Here is a 22,294-nt window from a genome sequence, read left to right on the forward strand (position 1 = left end):
GGGAGAGAAATTCAGACTAACACGAAGACATGGGCAAAAAATTCTCCGACTATGTAGAGCTTAAACCCCGAAGGGACTCGCCTACAGAGCCACTCCTTATAATGGTATTCGACGTCACAAAAAGGTTACCCAATCTATCATTTAGCAAAACTTGGAGGATCATCTCAGTTTATCGACCTCAATTATTCCTATGGTATAGCAAGGTAAAGTTTTGCTTATTTATCCTAAATTCTTAAGTGACAAAGAAAATATACTCCTATGGCTTCTACCCCCCACTTTTGTTTGTTCATGGGTGTCACTAAAGAATGTAGTTATATGCACTTCTAAACTAGAAAGTAACAACCAAAATTAGCAATTCGAAAATAGAAATTTAGAAAGCCAAACCTTGGGTGTAGTGACGTTGTTATACCTTGCCAGTTAGATGATGCTACCTCTTTCCAGTTAGACGGTGCCACCTCTTCTGCACACCATTCCAACAAAGCAAGCAAAAACAAAAGACAAGGTTATGCATAAATTGGCTTTCCTTTTTTTTAGTTTTGTTTTTATTTTTTTATTTTTATCGAGCAAGAAATTTATCAATAACAAGCTAAAGAGCGTGCAAACTAATAGCTAGATCTCATGCTGAAAGTAGTGATACTACTATGCTAACACGAGTAATTCTATTCCCATATGGATGTATTTGTATCTCATTGTGGTGTTCATGCCTTGGTGACTTCATATATTTTTGATATGGAGTGGAATTTTCAGCATGTGGGTACCACTGCAAATTAATTTTGATTTAACCCAGATAAAATAATCCATGAAATACCTATATGATCCACTATAAAGATATTCGAAAATGTTTTCCTGAAATAATATATCAAGTGGTTGGATGGGATATTATAACCAATGACCATATGAGAGAGTCTTTTATTTTCCATGTAATGATCATGCCAATCTAAGAAGAAAATCTTTTTTAAAAGAAGCAGTGAAATTGAAGATTTATTAAGCATGATAACTTGAACATATTGAATTTTAAAACTCACTTTCTTATTATTGAAAAGATGATTATCCCAATCGGTGAAAAATACTTTTGTTAGTTTTGGCATAACATTTACTTCTCCACTCATTTTTCTTTTCAAAGATATGAAATGAAGAGGCAAGTGTGTAACATATAAATGCTCATTCATTGATATTAAAGGCAAATCATCAAACAAATTTTTCTCAACTACTTTAATGTCGCGCATGAAATCTCTTTCTTCATCATCATCACAATCACATATACTCATATTTTTATTCTCATATAACTCCTTTCTATCCTCAATGAAGTATTTTAAGCAATTGTTCATCTTCATCCTCAATATCATTTCCAAAATCTTCAAATATCATATGCATATCGATAATAATTTCATCCAACTCAATCATATGACCATTATCCTCCATAATAAAACCAACTTGTCTCCTTGGAGCTCTGGAATACAATGCTTCCGGAAAAGGGATTGGTGGACAATAATCATCAAAATATAAAATATTTTAAATCACTAAGTCATGCTTTTTCTTATTCTCATCTCCATTAATCAAATCTTTGAAATCATTGACAAAATCAGAGAATGAGTCTTCCTCTACCTTGTTTGCATCACTATCATGTATGATATCCTTATATCTGATTTTATGTTCATGAACTTCATTAACAAAATTAAATGGTACCTCTCTAGATTCAAGTTCATGAATATAATCATTTTCATGGTATGAAGATGATGAATTAGAAATTTGAAAACTCGTAAAATATTTGAGTGAAGATTGATCTTCCCTTTCATCAAATGGTCGTGCAGATTGGAATTGGGCTGAATCTTCTGAAGACTCGTAGCTCCTACTGATTTGCGTTGATTTCAGCATGTCCATATGCATCATAAGGAGCTTCTTTTCTTCTTCCAAAGCTTTTTCCTTTTCCTGCAATCTTATATACTCCTCCCATATTTTGTTTTCATAGAATTCAATAAACTTTGGTTAGTTTGAACATGAGAATAAGATGAAAATGCATTTGACGATTCAGAATTATCATAAGCATATGGATTACAATTGTTAGAAAAGTGAGTGATATTTGAAACACTTTGCATGTTTTTATCTATCATCAAATCAAACAATTTTTTATCACTGGGATTGGAAGTAGATGGAGAATAATGATTTGAATATTGGGAATCACAGAAGGGATGTATGTCAGAACTCCTAGAATTCACATATTCATTTTCTTGCATTTTTCATGGTTTTCTCAATCATCAATTCAAATAAAGTTCTATTGCCAAGATCGGAAGTAGAAGGAGAATCATAATTTGAAGAATCAAACTCATGTGAAGGATGTGCGTCAGAAATTCTAGAATTCTCACATTCATTATTTTGAAATCCATTCATATTCTCCAAAATAAGATTATTATCTTGTAAATTAGAAGGAATAGGATGGAAATCAGAAGAATCAGTAGAAAACTCATCATATGAAATAAAATTTCTGAAATAGTATGGACTATTGCTAATCCCTTGTCTACTATTTTGAAATTCAATCATGGAAACGTCTATATAATTATATGAAGGATTGCAATAAAATTTTGAAAATTGGGGATTAAGCAGAGCATCTGAGTTATAGTTATTGTAATAATCAGGGAAAATCGGTGTTGATGTACCAGTGCAATCAGAAAAATAAGAAAAATAGTTCCGCTAATTAAATGGAAAATGATTTCCCATATTTTCCATACTTCTGTTATGGAATTCATGAAGTCCATAACTGTTAATCATTATTTCAACCAATTTTTTTTTTACTTTAACAGAAAAAAAATTAAATTCAAACAGAAAACACTTGCATACTATTCACCATTCCAATAAGTGTTCAAATGAATCCCTAACTCGAAAAAAAATGAAACTCAGCTTTGTTGCCTCCCCATGCTGAAAAAAAGAATAATTTCCTTAAATTTCAAGTTAAATAAGAATTTTTTATAAACAACTAGGTCAATTTATACATTTTAAAAATGTTTAAAATGTATAAATTGACCTAGTTATTTATAAAAAGTCTTATTAAACTTGAAATTTAAAGAAATTCATCTTTTAACCTAAAATCATGATAACATGCATTAACAATTAATTTTTTTAAGCATTAAAAGCCCAAAAATATGATGAAATAAACAATTTATCAGCTGTTGTTTTCATGTTATCAGGTAGAATTATGTGGACGTGCTTTTTTGCATTAAAAGGTTTGTGCACTGGATTTTACGTAGAGGAAGATGGTGAGTAAAGTTCAAATAAAAAGTACTAGACACCTCACAAACCTTGCTGTCACTTTCCCTACGACCAACTAATGTTTCTTTCTCCAACAAAAAACTGATGCACTAGGCAGCCAATGGCATATTGGGAATGAAAATTCAAATTAAGTCAAGAAGAGGATGGGGAAACAAATTAGATGGAAGTGGCGTATTTCTATCGTAGCCCTTGAACTTATTTCTAGAGGTTTGGATGGATAGGATTTCTAAGATAGTCAGGAAACCTTGGTGTCAAAATTTTATGAATCTTTCCGACATCTTTTGGAAGCAGTGAGATATTATCTTTCTTTTAATGTAATTCTTGAGGATTTATTTTAAAGGCCTTTAGATTTTTCAGGCCCTACCAACTGTCTTGGTCTGATTAAGAAGATTGCAACCAATCACTAGCTTGTCAATTACTGAAAAAAGGGTCATTATGACACTGCTATCCACAATCCTATGGTGGGCCCAAAAATGTAGAAATATCAACTATTAAATTACTCTAAATGTGTTATTCTGTCGACATTATTCAATGGCCAACACACGGCTTAGGGATGTTTAGCCCCATAGTAAGCTTTTTTTATCAAATGTCACACTATTATATTTTTCTCAAGAGCCTAGGGACATGTGGCCTCAACGTTAAATCAAAGGATTAAATCTTCGATGAAATATGGTCAGACGCTGATAATGTATCATATCTACTTTAACTTACACACATTTATAAGCATTTTACAAACACATCTACTGGTTAAAATTACATGCATTTGTTGTAGGTTTTTCGACATCTAACTCTCATCTTTGTCATGTTGAAAACCAAGTTATTTGGGAATCCTGAAATTTTTTTGAGAGGTACTTTTTTGTTTTGCGCACAAAACGCATTTTTATCAAACGCCACTCGACTACTATGAAGTCATGCACTTTTACGACTGATAAATACTTTACAGTCCACGTGTGTAAATTAAAAAAAACTATTTATTTGGAAATTAAATGAGAAAAGTTTGATTTGAAAAAATTTATGGGAAGATAATCTTTTTCTTCCTCTTGGAAGGAGAAATATGGGGATGCCAACTGGACCAGAACATCTACGTATAGTTATTGGGGTACTGATATGGGAAGGCAATGAGAATGTAATAGCTGCATAAGAAATGTGCACAGCTTTTGCACCCACCACAAATACTGTTACTTAGAAATTTCATGCTCATCCCCCTAAATAGGACACGTTAGCAGCTGCTCCTGCCCGCCAACTTCAGTCCATGCGAGGCATCTGCACTACGCACTTCAGTCGAAAACAAACCATGCATGTATCTCCTGACAACTAAAAATTTTACCAACAAATCAGGCATGTCACCATCTGTCTATGCCCACTGCCTATAAGATCAACATCCGCCACACATACGGTCGCAAACCATATATTGAGTGTAGCACTAGTTAAGGGGGAAGCCATAAGAAGCAGGTAACTAAGTCCAATTATTTTTGAATGTATCTTCAGAGGTTACTGAAAACGTTTTATGATTTGTAGATATCTTCTAAGAATCAAATTCAATGGGACAGGGAATACTCGGGAAAGCATTTTTAATATGGGTATCTATTACCCATATTTGGAAATATATTTTCATTTTGGCCTTTATCTGAACAAGGTCATGAAGAGGCATAAATGTGCTCTAAGAATGGTCTTCTTGTGTATTGGACCTCTCTTTCAGATCCAATCTGCGGGTTGGGTTACCACCTCTAGTCCAGACCATATCATGGACTTCACTTTAACTCAAATTTTCAACCATAAATCACAATCTAACATGCATGTGCGTAATTTAAAATACAACACTAACAATATGCGACTACGTTCCACTTGATGTTGAGGAGTCAACTGGGGTTAGTCCCAGAAATCAATGACATACGTGAAGATATATATTTTAAATAAATTAATTTAGGATTTTTCTGAGTTAAAACTCTTATGGTAAATAATGCATGTTAAACCATAAAAGAAAGGAAAAATGATGTATGAAAGCACAGTTTTATAGAATTAGCTTTATGCTATCACCATTGACTGTGCGCGTTGCCTGCCTTATCAAATAACAAAAAGTTGATGCGCAGTAGTGTGATAATGAGCACTGCATCTGCTAGTTATAGAAAATATTCTATATGGAATAAATGTGTAACTATTTGGTATTGCATTATAAGATCACATAAGTATTCTAACTTTCAACATGTCAGAGTTTTCCCTAACATTAATCCAAACATTAGAATTATAAAACCAAAGTGACATGGTTATATCTGTTTATAAAAACAAATTCTTCTAATTTAAACAGGGATTGTGTAAGAAATAAAACCCTGCTTCACCAGTATCCATTCCTTGCTGCAAATATTTGCTATCAGGGGTTTGGTTAAAAAAAATACTAATATTGTTTTCTAAGTTTGAATTAAAAAAAATAAAATGTATGCCATTGTCAGTATTGTACAAGGGATCAATAAGACATTCAGAGCACAATATCCAACTAAAAATTGTTTTCTAGATGACATTGTACTGGAACTGAGCCAAGTTCTTCTTAATATCATAGGGAAAAGAAATTGCATGGAAATAACCAATCACTGACCCGTCAATTACTTAAAAGGGGGTCAATATGGCGTTGCTATCCACAATGCTATAGTGAGCCAAAAAATGTGAAATATATCAACTATTAAATTACTCAAAATGTGTCATTATGTTGACTTTATTCAAGGGGCAGCATTTCATTTGTTTTAACGGCTTGGGGATGTGTTGCTTAATCGTAAGCTTTATGTATTAGACATAGAACCAATGCGATTGGGCATTGTCAACATGATGAATCAACTGTAAGTTACCTGCATTTAGACGTCCTCAAAAAATGCATTCAGACACAGGTAACATGACCGATCTCTCTTAACTGAGTTCTTGTTATATATGTTTATCATAGCACTATAGACATCTAACTCTCAACTTAATCATGTCCTAAACCAAGTTATATGAGAATCCTGAAATTTATTTGAGATATGAACCAATGCAGAAGATGTCGACGAAGATCCCGAGACGATACGAAGGGAAACATTGAGGCATAGTCGTTAGCCTCCTCATGTCCCCGCGTCCTTACCATCAACAGAGCACCAAGTCAAAGAGAGAAGGAAGGAGGAAGAGACTTCTAGTTTAAAAGAACTTTCAAGGAACTCTACTCAACTTAAAGGGAGAAAAGAGAGTACATCAAGGGTGTTGGGGATAAAGAAAACAGGGGAGATGGGGGGTCTTTTATAGGCATAACCCAAGGAGCAAACACCCCTTAAAAATTAGGCATGATCCTAGAAAGTAGATATGATCCTATTCTCAAGGATGTGCTAGGTCATCCTACTTTCTAGGATGTACCAAGTCAACTCCCACTATCCTGAATTATAGGGATGGGGGTTGTACATTTTCAACAATCTCCACCTTGGCAAACTCCCCAGCCCATGCACATGTCACTGCATCATCTTCTAGGTGCTCAACCTTTATCGAGGCGCCTCCAATGTGAAGTATGTGCAAATACCGGTGGAACTTCTCCATCGTGACCACTCTTGTCAACATGTCTGCGGCATTCTCCTCCGTGTGCACCTTTCAAAGAGCAATCTGTCCCAAATTCAGTAACTCTCGAATCATCTGATACCGCACGTCAATGTGTTTTGAACGCGCATGGTACACCTGATTATTCGCCAAACATATAGCACTTTGACTGTCACACAATAAAGGAGCCTCCCCTTTGAGGATCCTTTAATCATTCATCAATCCATTCAACCAAAAGGCCTCCTTTGCTGCTTCACTAGCTGCCATGTACTCCACCTCGGTTGTAGATAATGCAACAGTAGATTGCAATGTTTACTTCCAGCTCACAAGTCTTCCATAAATCGTAAACACATATCCTGTCGAAGATCTCTGATTATCTAAATCACCTGAAAAATGAGAGTCAACAAACCCATTGCTAATAGAGAACTCTCTTCTCAAAGAGAATCCCCGTGCTCACTAGAGCCCTTTAGATATCGAATAATCGACTTCACTGCATCCAATGCTCCATCCCAGGGTGGCTCATAAATTTGCTCACCACTCCAACTGCATGAGCAATGTCTGGCCTCACACAGACCATAGCATACATAACAGAGCCGACAACACTACCATAAGAAATTTGCTTCATCTCAACTAAGTCATCTTTAGTCTTCGAGCAATGAGCTTGAGATAGCTTGAAATGATGCACAAGAGGAGTACTCGCCACTTTAGCATTGGACATGCCAAAGAGATGAACATTCTTCTCAAGGTAGCTCCACTGAGTCAACCATAAGCGACCTCTCTCTCGTCCTTATGGATCTCTGTACCAAGAATCTTCCTTGAAGCTCCAAGATCCTTCATGTCACATTCTTTTCCCAATAGTGCCTTCAGTCTTGAAATCTCATGTAAGTTCTTCGACGTAATGAACATGTCATCCACATAGAGCATCAAAATGATGCACGACCAATCTTCACACCTCTTCATGTAAACACAACAATCAAACTCACACCTGGTGTTGCAATCTGCATCATGTAAGATTCAAAGTTCTTGTACCATTGCCTCGGAGATTGCTTTAATCCACAAAGAAACTTTCTCAATTTGCAGACAAGATGTTCAGCTCCAGGCGTAACGAAACCCTCCGGCTGCTCATGTAAATAGTTTTCTCTAAATCTCCATGGAAAAATGCCGCCTTCATATCCAGCTGCTCCAGCTCCATATCCTCATGAGCAACAATAGCCAACACCAGTCAAATTGATGCGTGCTTCACTATCAATGAGAAGACTCATTGAAATCAACTCCTTCCTTTTGAGCAATCCTCTTTGCAACAAGTCTTACTTTGTATTGTTTTTGGCCCACACTCAACATTGGAGGCTTGTTCTTGAAGATCCACTTGCATCCAATAGCACGCTTCCCCGCTGGCAACTCCACTAGATCCCATGTCTGGTTATTGTCTAAGGATGCTCTCTCCTCTGACATCGTCTTCAGCCACTTCTCCTACTTGGGACAACAAATCGCCTCTTTGAATGATGTTGGCTCACCGTCTCCTGCAAACAAAGCAAAAGCAACAAAGTCTTCTAGATGAGCGAGAGGTCTTGTCACTCGTCGGCCTCGTCTAGATGCAATGCTCTCTTCCACAGACTCCATAGTCTCCATAGGTTCAAACATCCACTTGGGTGGACTTTTTACTTCCTCCACCTCCATCCAAATCGTCTTCTCTATAGGAGTATTCTATAGTTAATGAGACAATGACTCATCAATGGATTCCTTCAAGATACGGTCTTCATCATATACCACGTCCCGCGTGACCACAATCTTCTTTGCTTTAGGATCCCATAGCCTATGGCCCTTAACTCCACTTCCATAGCCCAAAAGAATGCATCTTTCAGATTTTGGATCAAGCTTTGATCTCTCGTCAGCAGGAATGAGAGCATAGCCTGGACATAATACGTAGAATGGAATATTCAACAAGCTTGCCACTCCATACCTCTTCAGCTACCTTCCCATCAAGAGCCGAATTGGGTGATCTATTAATCAAACAGACCGCTGCGTTCACTGCCTCCGCCCAAAACTCCTTGGGCAACTCCGCATTCAACCTCAAGCACCGTGCCCTCTCTGTAATAGTGCGATAGATGTGTGCAGCTACACCATTCTGCTAAGGTCTTCTTCACTGTAAAGTGACGCTGGATCCCTTGCTCATCACAAAACTGATCAAACTCTGAGTCTTTGAACTCCGTCCCGTTATCAGTCCGCAAGACATTGATCTTCCTCCCAGTTGGACTCTCCACCTTAGCACACCATGTCTTGAACCAAGAAAACACCTTGGATTTGTGCACTAAGACGTGAAACCCAAACCTTCCTTGAAAACTTGTCAACAAAGGTCAAGAAATAGCCAGCGCCTCCTCTCGACATCACATCAAAAGGACCCCACACATCAGCATGAGTGTAATCAAGGGTGTTTTCCATAGTGTGATTTTTCTGCTTTGGAGCTCACCTTGCACTGCTTGCCCATAGCACAATACTTGCAAAAATCCAACTTCCAAGATCGAACTCCGAGTAGTAGTCCACATGAATGAAGCATATGTATGCCTTTTTCACTCATATGGGCCTAGCTGCAAGTGCCATAATAGGGTGTCATTAGTTGATGGCTCATGGGGTGCTATAGCGGCTCCACCTACAACGGTGCTTCCTTCAAGTCTATGAATGTTGACTCACTGTTGACTCCCCTTTATAATGACAAGAGCACATTTACAAACCTTGAGCACCCCATTCTCGGCCTGATAAGAACAGTCCTTCACCTCCAGCACACCAAGCGAGATCAAGTTCTGACGCGAGGCCGGTACATGCCACACATTCCCCAACATTCTCACCACACCATCAAACATCTGAATCTTCACACTCCGGATGCCGACAACCTCGCACGGAGCATTTTTTCCCATAGAAACAGTACCCGTCAAACTTGTATAGGAGTCAAACCAGTCAGCATGTGGACACATGATAAGAGCAGCTAGAATCAAAGATCCACGTCTCTGCCAACTCTGCAGCCGCAACTAGGGCAGAATAGACTTCACCATCATCACTGTCCTCCACCTTTGCGACATTGGCCAAACTCGTCTCTCCACCTGCTCCCTTACCACCATTCAGCTTCGGACAATCATGCCTTAAGTGCCCCTTGGCATGATACTTATGGCATTCCTGGTTTTTCAACAAGTTGACCCTTGACTTGGACCGTCCCTTCTTCTTCTCCTGGGTCTTTCTTCTCTCCCTCGTACGACCTCCTTCTTGCCCACCTTTCACGAACAAACCTTGACTCTGATCCACAGCAGATGCAGGCCATCTTTGGTCAAATTCCATCAATGTTGAATAGCCTCGTCAAGACTCGGCATGTTCTTCCCATGAAGCATCGTCATCACAAGGTCCTCCTACTTGTTGGGCAACGAAATCAATAAGATGATTGTCTTGCTCTCCTCAGACAAGTCATCCTCAAACTTCTGCAATTCAATGCACAGGCTTTGAAAATGATCAGTATAAGCATGCAACTTGGTACCTTCGGCCATCCAAAGCCCAGATAGCTTTGCTTTCAATAAAGCTTTGCTCATAGACGTCTTCTCCTCATATCGTTGAGCCAATGTCTTTAACATCTCGACACGATCCTCAACATGATATCTCGCATCATCCGACAACCATTGACAAATAGTTCTGGCGAATTTCATTTGGATCTGTTTCCAATCCGCATCCTTGATACCTTCAGGTTTTGAATCATCCAAAGCCTCAATAACATCCTTTTTGATCGATATGTCCTTCACTTTTTTGTTTCCACAGACTAAACTTGACCGAGCTGCTCAATTTCTCAATGTCGTATCTAGAAATAATGGAAGTTGCCATTTCATAAACCGTAACACGTCCCCTCAAACACGTAGCTCTGACAACTTGTTGGGTGCAAACACTCGCGGAAGCGTACTTGGACGTGAACCAATGCAGAAGATGTCAAGGAAGATCCCAAGACGATACGAGGAGAAACACCGAGGCATAGTCGTTAGCCTCGTCACGTCCCCGCGTCATCACAGTCAAGAGAGCACCAACTCCAAGAGGGAGGGAAGGAGGAAGAGACTTCTCATTCAAAAGAATTTTCAAGAAACTCTACTCATCTCACAGGGAGAAAAGAGAATACATCAAGGGTTTTGGGGATAAAGAAAACAGGGGAGATGGGGGCCTTTGATAGGCATAACCCAAGGCCTAAACACCCCCTAAAAACTAGGCATGATCCTATTCTCAACGATGTGCTAGGTCAACCTGCTTTCTAGGAGGTACCAAGTCATCCTACTTTCTAGGATGTACCAAGTCAACCCCCACTATCCTGAATTATAGGGATGGGGGGGTTTGACATTTTCAACACAGGGTCACCAACTGGACCAGAAATCTATGTATTGAGTGTAGAACTATTCAACGAGGGAAACCATAGGAAGCAGGTAACTATCGAGGAAGTCAAAATTACATTTTTTTTAAAGGTATCTTAAGATATTTATAAAACATTTTCATGATTTTTGGATATTTTCTAGGAATCAAAATCAAGGGGATACAGAATTTCAGTGGACGCATTTTTAATTAGGATGCCCTGGTCTGTGATGCAGCGAAATAATTCATGAATACACGTACCTATTACCCATATTTGAAAATATATTTTCCTTACTCACATTTTCTGTTGGTCCCATCATTGTGGCCTTTATTCGAATATGGTCATGAAGGGGCATAAGGGTGCACTTAGAGTGGTCTTCTTGTGTACTCGGCCTCTCTTTCATATCCAATATGATGTTGGGATTACCTCCTCGAGTCCCGATCGTAGCATGGGCTTGTGTTTTACTCAAGTTTTTTAAACCATAAATCACAATCTAATACATATGTACGTCATCTCAAATACGACTCTAACAATATGCGAAGAGATTCCACTTGACTTTAAAGAGTCACGTGGGGTTGGTCCCAGAAATCGATGGCGTGCGTGAAAATATATTTTAATAAACTAGTTTAGGACCTTCTGAGTTAAACATTTTGTTATGAATAATGCATGATAAACCATAAAAGCAACCAAAAATAATGCATGAACGCACAGTTTTATAGAATTAACTTGAACCTATTACTATTGACTGTGCGCGTGATCTGCCCTGCCAAATAACAAAAAGTTGACGCCCAGGGTGTGATAATGGGCGCCACATCTTCTAGGTGTATAAAATATTCTATGTCGAACAATGGTGTAAATATCTTGGTATGCCCTTACAAAATACTCTTACTTTCAACACCTCAGAGTTTTCCCTCACATTGATTCGAATAAAAATATTGAAAAACCAAATATATATATATATATATATATATATATATATATATATATTAATGTGACCCTACGTTTCTAATTTAAACATGGATAACGTAAGAAACTAAGCCCTGCTTCACCGGTATCAATCCCCACCCCCCGATATTACTTATGAATGATTCAGTATTGTATTCTAAGTTTGAATAAAAAACACATACTTTCGAATACATGTGACTGATACCCTTGTCAATATTGTACAAGGGAACAGTAAGACAAGGGAGAAACTTTTAAATGCCTGTAACACATTAAGTATATCCTGGCATTCTATTAATATCACTAACACTTATTCAGGTATTAAGTTTATTCAGGCATGCGGAAATTTTTTTAATAACGGTGAGAATTAGGATTCGCCTTAACCGACAAACCATTGATTGGGACAACAGTAAAACCTATCGTGGTAGGTACGAGCTTTTTGATGCCCTCAACACATCGCGTTACTTCAGGCATTCTATTGATACCACTAATATTAAAGCTGTACTTAGGGATCTAAAAGTTAACGGTGGATGCGGAATAACTATCAACGATAGAGATTATTAGGGTTCGACTGTACGCGTTAATGTGGGCTGTTAAGTTCATTAGTAGATCCGAGGTCTATCACAGGCGCGTCTAATTTCCGGGGGAAATTTTGCTCTCATCCACAAATTTTAAAAAGCATTACACATTGTGAAGATGAAGTGGTGAAGCTGAGCTTAGAGCAATAGCCACCGTACATACCGGAACTAATAGAACTAAAGGTGTAATAACTGAATTAAAACTTACAGTCGCAAGTACCCATCGAACTTCGAAGGGATATCCGTCGCCAACTATGCTGGCGCATGATCCAATCCTAGATGAACAAACGAAACACGCGAACATTGATTGACATTTCGTTAGAGAAAGGATAGACCCAGTTACTACCGTCCGATGCATAATGATGGCCGGAGATGTGCGGATATATATATATAGTATAGGACGATTGGCACGCGTTGGAATTTCAAGATCTATTTGGAAGCTCATTATGCAGGACATGCATACTTTGCAAGAGAGTGGTTGTCAATTAGAAGACTCGGTTAAGGGAGAGTCTCAAGAAGAAGGCTCGGACGAAAGGACACCAAATTGCAATAAATTTATCTCATTTTTGAGTCCACCGCAAACATTGAAAAAATATATTATGGGGAATCGGGTGGCATGTATGAAGAAATAAATAATTGTATTCCTTTCTTGCAGTCGACCATAAGTCAAACTCTCACTCTTGATTCTTAGATCTTGGTGGATCTGCCGCTCCTTGCAGGAAACCTCTCCTGACTTTGCTTCCGCGGGATCAAGCTCAGTGCATATCGAATAGCGTCTTGATTTTGTTCTTTCTAGCTCTACAAGTCTTTGTATCGATCGCAATCCGCAATATATCTTGGTGCTTGGAGGAAAATTCTACTTGACGTTTAGACTGCGAGAATGGCTGGGCGGTATGGAATACGACACCCATAACGACGTCAATGCCCTTAAGAACCGCTTGGGTGTTGGCGCAACTGTTCCGCACTATTGGTGCAATTGGAATGAGGACCCAAAGCTCATCGAGTCTATGCTAAAAATTTGATTTGCTGTTATAAAACTCAAGTGCCATAAATAAAATATCCTACGCAGTATCTTTCAATTAATTATCATTGAAACCAGCGGCGAGCAGGGAGACCAGCGGGTATCGCACAGTCCGCCAACAGGTACCGTCGTCCAGCCAGTCCGTTGGCGTTGTAGCCGCCGCCGATGGCGCCGCCAGCGAGCACCTTTCCGCAATAGCCGGAATTCTCCTTATCTCTAATGGGTATTAAGTTACGCATATTCTGGGATTGGATTGACTTAATTTCAACCGCTATACTTAAGGTCGGAGCTGGAATCGATATTGACAGAGAGTAAAATAGCAAACAATTGATGAGATCAAATTGAAGTTAACTAGTCGTCTTAATTGTTGGAATTTTTTTTCCACCGATCCAAATCGTAAGAATGCTCTCCACAAAGGCTTGGGGGAGGAGCATTCCAAGGAGGATGCATCAATCTGAGTAGATGACGATTTGGAAAGATGTTGGAAAGAGTGTTCGCTGGTGGAAAGATGTTGGAAAGAGTGTTCCCTGATGGTCGTGAATGTGATATAGTCATGTGAAGTTACGTTTTCCTGGTTCAGAAGGCTTGGGCTCAACTGGGCTAGACACTTGATGGGGACATGGATCCCCAATTGGACTACGGGATAGGAGATTACCAAACACAGTATTGCGGATACATCTGAACACGGTAATTTCATATCTTTCTTCTTGACACCATCGATAGGTCTATATTGATTCGATAGTTCTGTAACGTGCTCGTACTCGAGATGAGAGTGACAAAACTACGAAGAACCCCTTCTTTTGCGATTCCCAAGATGTCAAAGCCAAGAATAAATGGAAGCCGTTTGGGGAAAAATGTGCATCTGGCGAGGACATTACTCGGCGAGATTTTTTGGTGGTTCGCGAGATGGCAGGTCGTATGGAAAAAGACTTTTAAGCATGTGCATTCAGTCATTTTGGAGATGTCAACTTGTTTTTCAGAGTGCTCATGAGTTGCTTTTCAGAGTGGAATTTTACTTCCACATAAGAACGTAAGTTCTATCGATCTTGAGCTGGGCAGAAACGCAGAATATTTAAGCGCGCCGCGAAGTCACTGGATAGCCGTATCCCTTTCACGGCGACGGAAGCGCGCCTGACTTGTGTTTTCCTTGTATACTCGGGCTTCGATCGGGCGGAGTCTTGTCCGCTCCGGCAGACCATTTGCCGAAAGAGAACTGTAGGCCCCCTTCTCGGAATTATCCGATACTTTACGAGGGTACAAATCAAAAGGTCGCCGTCGGCTAGAACTTAAAGCCGTCTATATCTCTCCAGCTGTCCCCCCAGACCCTTCATTGGGTCAGACGACTTTGATCTTGCCGACATCGTTTCTATCTTCTTCTCGGCGGGCATTGGCCCTCCTCGCTCCGTAGTCTGCGTCCGAGTGCAGTTAGCCTCTTCGTGCGCGCGCGGTTTCGGCGTATATATATTAGCCTACAAAGTTGGCTCTTGCACCATCATTCCTCCTCCACTAGCAGTAACTAGTACAGCATCCTTGGTTTCTTCCTCCACGGCCCTCTCCTCGGTGCTGCGCCAACGCGAAATTACGCTTTCCATGGCGTCGAGACTAGCACCTTCTCCTCTTCTCCCTCCGCCCTCGCTCTGATATTCCTGTCCTCGTGTCTCTTCCCGGCCGAAGCCGTGCCTCGCAAGCTCTCCGCCCTCGTCAAGGGGCCGGCTCTGACTCTCAAGTACCAGTCCGGTCCTCTCCTCAAGGGCGTCATCACCGTCGACCTGGTCTGGTACGGGCGATTCTCGGCCTCGCAGCGCGCCATCATCGTGGACTTTCTGCTCTCTTTCACGGGGACGTCGGTCTCCAACCCCTCGGTGGCCTCCTGGTGGAGCACCACCGGCGCCTACGGAAGCGGGGGGACGGCGGTCATCTCGCTGGGCAGCCAAGTCGACGACGACAACTACTCTCTGGGCAAGTCTCTCAAGTCCGCCGACCTGGTGAGTCTGGCAGGGAAGACCGGCCCGAGCGGGGGCGTCGCCGTGGTGCTCACCTCGGCGGACGTGGCGGTGGAAGGGTTCTGCATGAGCCGGTGCGGGACGCACGGACAGAGGCGCCCCGGTTCGCCCTTCGTCTGGGTGGGTAACTCGGAGACTCAGTGCCCCGGGCAGTGCGCGTGGCCCTTCCGCCAGCCGCTTTACGGGCCCCAGACGCCGCCGCTGGTGGCGCCCAACGGCGACGTCGGCGCGGACGGGATGGTGATCAACCTGGCCGCGTTGCTGGCGGGGACGGCGACCAACCCCTTCGGCAACGGCTACTTCCAGGGCGCCAAAGAGGCGCCGCAGGAAGCCGCGTCTGCGTGCCAGGGTATCTTCGGCGCCGAAGCCTACCCAGGCTATCCTGGGAAGCTGCTCGTCGACGGCGCCACCGGCGGCAGCTACAACGCCAACGGACTATCGGGACGCCGGTATTTGTTGCCGGCAGTGTGGGATCCTCGGACATCTCGCTGCTCCCCGCTAGAGTGAACGGCCGGTGCAAGGTACCGCCGCCGTCGGCTGTGTCTGTTTGGTGACTCAATCTAAAAATAAGAAACCTACTTGCACCTGATACCGATGAGAGATTCCGTAGCTTGTTCCCCCTGAAGGAATCATGCTGTATAGGTTTAAAGGATAGTGTTGAAACTCGCTGAAGAAAACAACGACCCAAGAACCGGACCCAACAACGACCCACCGGACGGTCCCGGTGCTAGGGTTTGACGGTCCCGTTCCAGTCCGGTTTTATGGCATGGACAGGGCCTAAACGTTACCTAAAGTTTGGTCCACTTCCTGTCCGGTCTCTTTTCGGTCCCATTTCGGTCCGGACTGGAACGGGACCGTCAAACCCTAGCACCGAGAGCCCTTCACGTTGACGACACGCAAGTGACGTAAAGCGGTTCTTGTTATCTGTCCCTATACGTCGACATTTATCTCGTCCGGGTAGATTCCGCATTTCTACCATAGCGTCTTGGGTCGTTGTTTTCTTCAGCGAGTTTCAACACTATCCTTTAAACCTATACAGCATGATTCCTTCAGGGGGAACAAGCTACGGAATCTCTCATCGGTATCAGGTGCAAGTAGGTTTCTTATTTTTAGATTGAGTCACCAAACAGACACAGCCGACGGCGGCGGTACCTTGCACCGGCCGTTCACTCTAGCGGGGAGCAGCGAGATGTCCGAGGATCCCACACTGCCGGCAACAAATACCGGCGTCCCGATAGTCCGTTGGCGTTGTAGCTGCCGCCGGTGGCGCCGTCGACGAGCAGCTTCCCAGGATAGCCTGGGTAGGCTTCGGCGCCGAAGATACCCTGGCACGCAGACGCGGCTTCCTGCGGCGCCTCTTTGGCGCCCTGGAAGTAGCCGTTGCCGAAGGGGTTGGTCGCCGTCCCCGCCAGCAACGCGGCCAGGTTGATCACCATCCCGTCCGCGCCGACGTCGCCGTTGGGCGCCACCAGCGGCGGCGTCTGGGGCCCGTAAAGCGGCTGGCGGAAGGGCCACGCGCACTGCCCGGGGCACTGAGTCTCCGAGTTACCCACCCAGACGAAGGGCGAACCGGGGCGCCTCTGTCCGTGCGTCCCGCACCGGCTCATGCAGAACCCTTCCACCGCCACGTCCGCCGAGGTGAGCACCACGGCGACGCCCCCGCTCGGGCCGGTCTTCCCTGCCAGACTCACCAGGTCGGCGGACTTGAGAGACTTGCCCAGAGAGTAGTTGTCGTCGTCGACTTGGCTGCCCAGCGAGATGACCGCCGTCCCCCCGCTTCCGTAGGCGCCGGTGGTGCTCCACCAGGAGGCCACCGAGGGGTTGGAGACCGACGTCCCCGTGAAAGAGAGCAGAAAGTCCACGATGATGGCGCGCTGCGAGGCCGAGAATCGCCCGTACCAGACCAGGTCGACGGTGATGACGCCCTTGAGGAGAGGACCGGACTGGTACTTGAGAGTCAGAGCCGGCCCCTTGACGAGGGCGGAGAGCTTGCGAGGCACGGCTTCGGCCGGGAAGAGACACGAGGACAGGAATATCAGAGCGAGGGCGGAGGGGAGAAGAGGAGAAGGTGCTAGTCTCGACGCCATGGAAAGCGTAATTTCGCGTTGGCGCAGCACCGAGGAGAGGGCCGTGGAGGAAGAAACCAAGGATGCTGTACTAGTTACTGCTTAGTGGAGGAGGAATGATGGTGCAAGAGCCAACTTTGTAGGCTAATATATATATACGCCGAAACCGCGCGCGCACGAAGAGGCTAACTGCACTCGGACGCAGACTACGGAGCGAGGAGGGCCAATGCCCGCCGAGAAGAAGATAGAAACGATGTCGGCAAGATCAAAGTCGTCTGACCCAATGAAGGGTCTGGGGGGACAGCTGGAGAGATATAGACGGCTTTAAGTTCTAGCCGACGGCGACCTTTTGATTTGTACCCTCGTAAAGTATCGGATAATTCCGAGAAGGGGGCCTACAGTTCTCTTTCGGCAAATGGTCTGCCGGAGCGGACAAGACTCCGCCCGATCGAAGCCCGAGTATACAAGGAAAACACAAGTCAGGCGCGCTTCCGTCGCCGTGAAAGGGATACGGCTATAAAGTGACTACCAAGCACGCTGATATACACTGCCCAAGAGAATTGACTCACGAGAGATGGAACTTATGTTCTTTTGTGGAAGTACAAATTCACCGTCAGATCCATTTATATCTAGAATTCACGTCTTCGTATGACGATTTGAAGGATAGGACGCCGCGTTTTAGGGGTTGACCTTCTAATATTCTATTACGCAGTCCGCCAACAGTCTCCCCAGAGGTCGCAATGAAACTCATGGGCACTCTCAAAGCAAGTTGACATCTCCAAAATGAATGAATGCGAAGGCTTAAAACTTTCTCCCCAACGACCTGCCATGTCGCGAACAACCAAAATATCTCGGCGAGTAATGTAGTCGCTATAGGCACAGTTCCCCAAACGGGGTCCACTTATTCTTGGGTTGGGCATCCTGGGAACCGCAAAAGAAGGGGTTCTTTGTAGTTTTGTTGCTCTCATCTCGAGTATGGGCTCGCCGAAGAGCAATTAAATAAATGTAGACCTATCCAGGAAATCGAGAGGAAAGATATGAAATTACCAGGTGAGATACATCCGCATAGCTGTGTTTGGTGTTCTCCGATCCCGTACTCCAATTGTCGATCTATCACCCCATCAAGTGTCCAGCCCAGGTAAGCCCAAGCCTTTTGAACCAGGAAAACGTAACTACACATGGCTATATCACATTCACGACCACCAGCTCGTGAATGTGATATAGCCATGTGTAGTTACGTTTTCCTGGTTCAAAAGGCTTGGGCTTACCTGGGCTGGACATCTTTCCACCTGTGGCTTTCAAATCGTCATCTACTCAGGTTGATGCATCCTCCTTCGAATGCTCCAGCACCCAAGCCTTTGTGGAGAGCATTCTTAGGATTTCGATCGGTGGAAAATTTTTTCCAAGAATTAAGACGACCAGTCAACTGCAATTTTATCTCATCACTTATTCGTTATTTTACTCTCTGCCAATATGGATTCCAGCTCCGATCTTAAGTATAACACAGTTGAAATGAAGTAAATTCGATTTCATATTATGCATAACTCAATACCCATTAGAGAGAACAAGAATTCCGGCTATTGCGGAAAGGTGCTCGCGGGCGGCGCCGTCGGCGGCGGCTACAACGCCAACGGGCTGACTGGACGACGGTATCTGTTGGCGGACTGTGCGATCCCCGCTCGTCTCCCTGCTCGCCGGTGGTTTAAATGATAACTAAGTGCGAGATACTTCCGTAGGATAGTCTATTTTCATCTTTCATTTTTATTATGAAAGATCAATCTCTTTAAATGGATTCGAGGAGGTTTGGACGCTCATTCAAACTCACCACTACTGCCGAACAGTTGCGCCATCATCCAAGTGGGTTTTAACGGCGTACTCGACGTTATGGGTGTTGTATTGCTTAAATAACAGTCACTGGCCACTAAATTATTGTAAAAAGGGTCATTATTTCGTCGCAATCCACAATCCTATAGTGGGCACTCAATTATTGAATATAGAAGTACCAACTACTCAATTGCTGCAAAAGCCTCATTTATGCGGACGTTATTAGTGGGCCAACATTCAATTTGATTTAATGGCTTCGATCACGGACCACGATCGTCCCCCAACCCGTCGGCCTTTGATCTGATCATCCGGGTCATTAGGAGCTTGACCGTTGCCATGACCCCTCGTGTCGACTATCTAGACTGCTGGCCCGGGTTCATGGTCTTCTGTCATACATCTCGTTGAATTTCTTCAAATGAACACATCATGTTTCTGTTTGCATCGTGCATATCGTCCCCTCTATGTGGCGTGACACGAGCTGCTCGATTCCCGGCATTTCATGTTACATCAACAAGTGAGTATGTGAAGTATAAATCAAATAAAAATACTATATCTAATTAAAGAATGAATAAACTCTAACACAATGGTATGTAATGGGATTCCATTTGGATGATGGGATCCATGCTTCTTGTGACTTTGTGCCATTTGTTATGTAAATGGATCCATATTCTCTTGTTCTATTGTAGTCCTATGTTTCCCTCAAGATCCTTTAATCCTAATTTTCTCTACTCGTGTAAGGAGTATATCTATGATTGCATGATTTATTCATCTTTTATTCACAAAGGCAATTGTCATTATCATGTTCTGCCTTTTCCACTTATTGCATTATTGTCTGAATTTGATGACTCACAAGTATAGAAACCGCTCTGATATATATTGCGCACAACATTTGTGCAAATCAAAGTAATCCACCTTCAAAAGAGGAGAGAGAGAGAGAGGTGTACTTGCTTTCACCAAATGAAAAGTTGACGCGCCAACAGAGAGCATTAATGGGTGCAGACCAGAGAATTAGATTGAGAAGGATTCAATGAACTATTGAAATGTTTTGAATGATGAGAGCTAGAAAATGGAACAATCACCCCCCAAATTCTTTTATTTTGATTAATTCAGTCTTGAGTGAGTGAACTCTGCTGAGTGCGCCTCAATAAAACCATGCCTCTATAATTGATCATTTATCCTTTTAGTTGCTCCCCCAACCCACAAAACTAGTGACCTGGTGATGTGACCCATAAGCATTATAGCTCGCCCTCATGACCCAATTCACAAATCTGATAGGTTAGAAGACACAAATAAACAAAAAAATAATTTTATTTATAAACCCAATGTTAATAGTGTCTTTTTGAAAGTTATACTCTGTGCGTTTATACATTTCCAAAGTTTATGAAGACCATAATGACACACGGAAATTTTAGAATAATGTTGGATTTAATTTCATGCACTTTAATTCTTATGAACTTATCCACATGATTCATTCAATAAACTCACAAGAAAAAATAAAAATTTATATTAGAGATTTTAAATACAATAAGAATCATAAATTTAATCGATTCCCTTATTCTTTATTTATCAAATTTCATCATTTTACTTATCACTCTATAAAAACACCAGAAGGACATTGATGCTAAACCAAGTAAAGAAAAAATGGAATATGAGCAAAACAAAAACAAAATAAAAGTTATTATAATTTAGTATTTCACCTTTACTTGTTTAAGAAAAAAATATAAAGCCAAGAAGTAAAACCAATTTCAATGTGAAAATTAAAACTAAAATATTTAAAATCAATTTACTCTAAAAAATAAGGAAATTATATGTCAACTACAACTATATTCTTGTCCATGAGCTTAAATATGCTGACATGATATCCATGAATCTCACACTGTCCATGTACGACATTCGTATAATTCCTATTCAGAATCCTATCCATGTGGTATGGAGGTATCTTTGGATTGTACTGCTGTAATTGACAATTTGAAGATGATTCGCCAGGCAGAAATAAAATCATAACTGTAACATATCTTTAATGTAGAAAAAAAATGATTTTTAAAATAAACATGTGGGGAGTAAGATAATGTGTCGTGTCAGTTCCATAAATGAGTTATCACAGGACACAAAAGTGTCCGACCTAAAGAGCTATCCACAAAGTCCTCAATATATTGAACCTCCTTGACTTCAACTTGACAACCACAGTAATCACTCTGGAATAATTTCCCAACCATCACAAGTAAATATTTTTTGCAGCTAAATAATTGACATGAGTATTTCATTAAAACCCCGATACTTTAAGTATATACTTGAAATTTCATAAGACCTTATCTGGATGACTTTTTTGGCCATGGAGACGTCTAACTGAGGACTCTACACAAATAATTAAATTTTATTATATTAAACTAATTTAGTTGACTTTTTGAACCATATAGTTCAATTATTTAATATTTAAATTTGTATTGTCAATTCACTAGTCAATAAACCAAGTTGTGAATTCATTGTGCCATGCTATGCCACATGCTCCAGAAGATAGAAGGGCTTCATCAATCTAATTCTTAGATGAGCACTTATCTGCATAATTCTCACAAGACAACTTAGAATATGGTGAATTTAAAAACTGCAATTGGTCATCCTATTGAGGCGAAATGCATAGTGAATTAATCGAAGAACTCTTTCTCTAACATTTAGATTGCCTTGGC

The 22,294-nt window shown here is 41.9% G+C and overlaps 2 protein-coding genes across 2 annotated transcripts; one reads left to right on the forward strand and one right to left on the reverse strand.

The window, feature by feature from the left end:
* The first annotated feature begins 14,483 nt into the window (after window positions 1–14,483).
* On the forward strand, window positions 14,484–16,309 carry LOC144702542 (protein EXORDIUM-like 2). Its single transcript, XM_078574591.1, has 3 exons — window positions 14,484–14,630; window positions 14,777–14,932; window positions 15,238–16,309. The coding sequence occupies exons 1-3, from the start codon at window positions 14,484–14,486 to the stop codon at window positions 16,225–16,227; spliced, it is 1,293 nt and encodes a 430-aa protein (XP_078430717.1). The 3' UTR covers window positions 16,228–16,309.
* Window positions 16,310–16,804: 495 nt separating this feature from the next.
* Window positions 16,805–18,019, reverse strand: LOC144702131 (protein EXORDIUM-like 2). The gene has a single exon (XM_078574026.1). The coding sequence runs from the start codon at window positions 17,805–17,807 to the stop codon at window positions 16,887–16,889; it is 921 nt and encodes a 306-aa protein (XP_078430152.1). The 5' UTR covers window positions 17,808–18,019; the 3' UTR covers window positions 16,805–16,886.
* Between the last annotated feature and the right edge of the window lie 4,275 nt (window positions 18,020–22,294).

The sequence above is a fragment of the Wolffia australiana genome, chromosome 4, assembly GCF_029677425.1.
Source record: "Wolffia australiana isolate 7733 chromosome 4, ASM2967742v1".
Lineage (NCBI taxonomy): Eukaryota > Viridiplantae > Streptophyta > Magnoliopsida > Alismatales > Araceae > Wolffia > Wolffia australiana.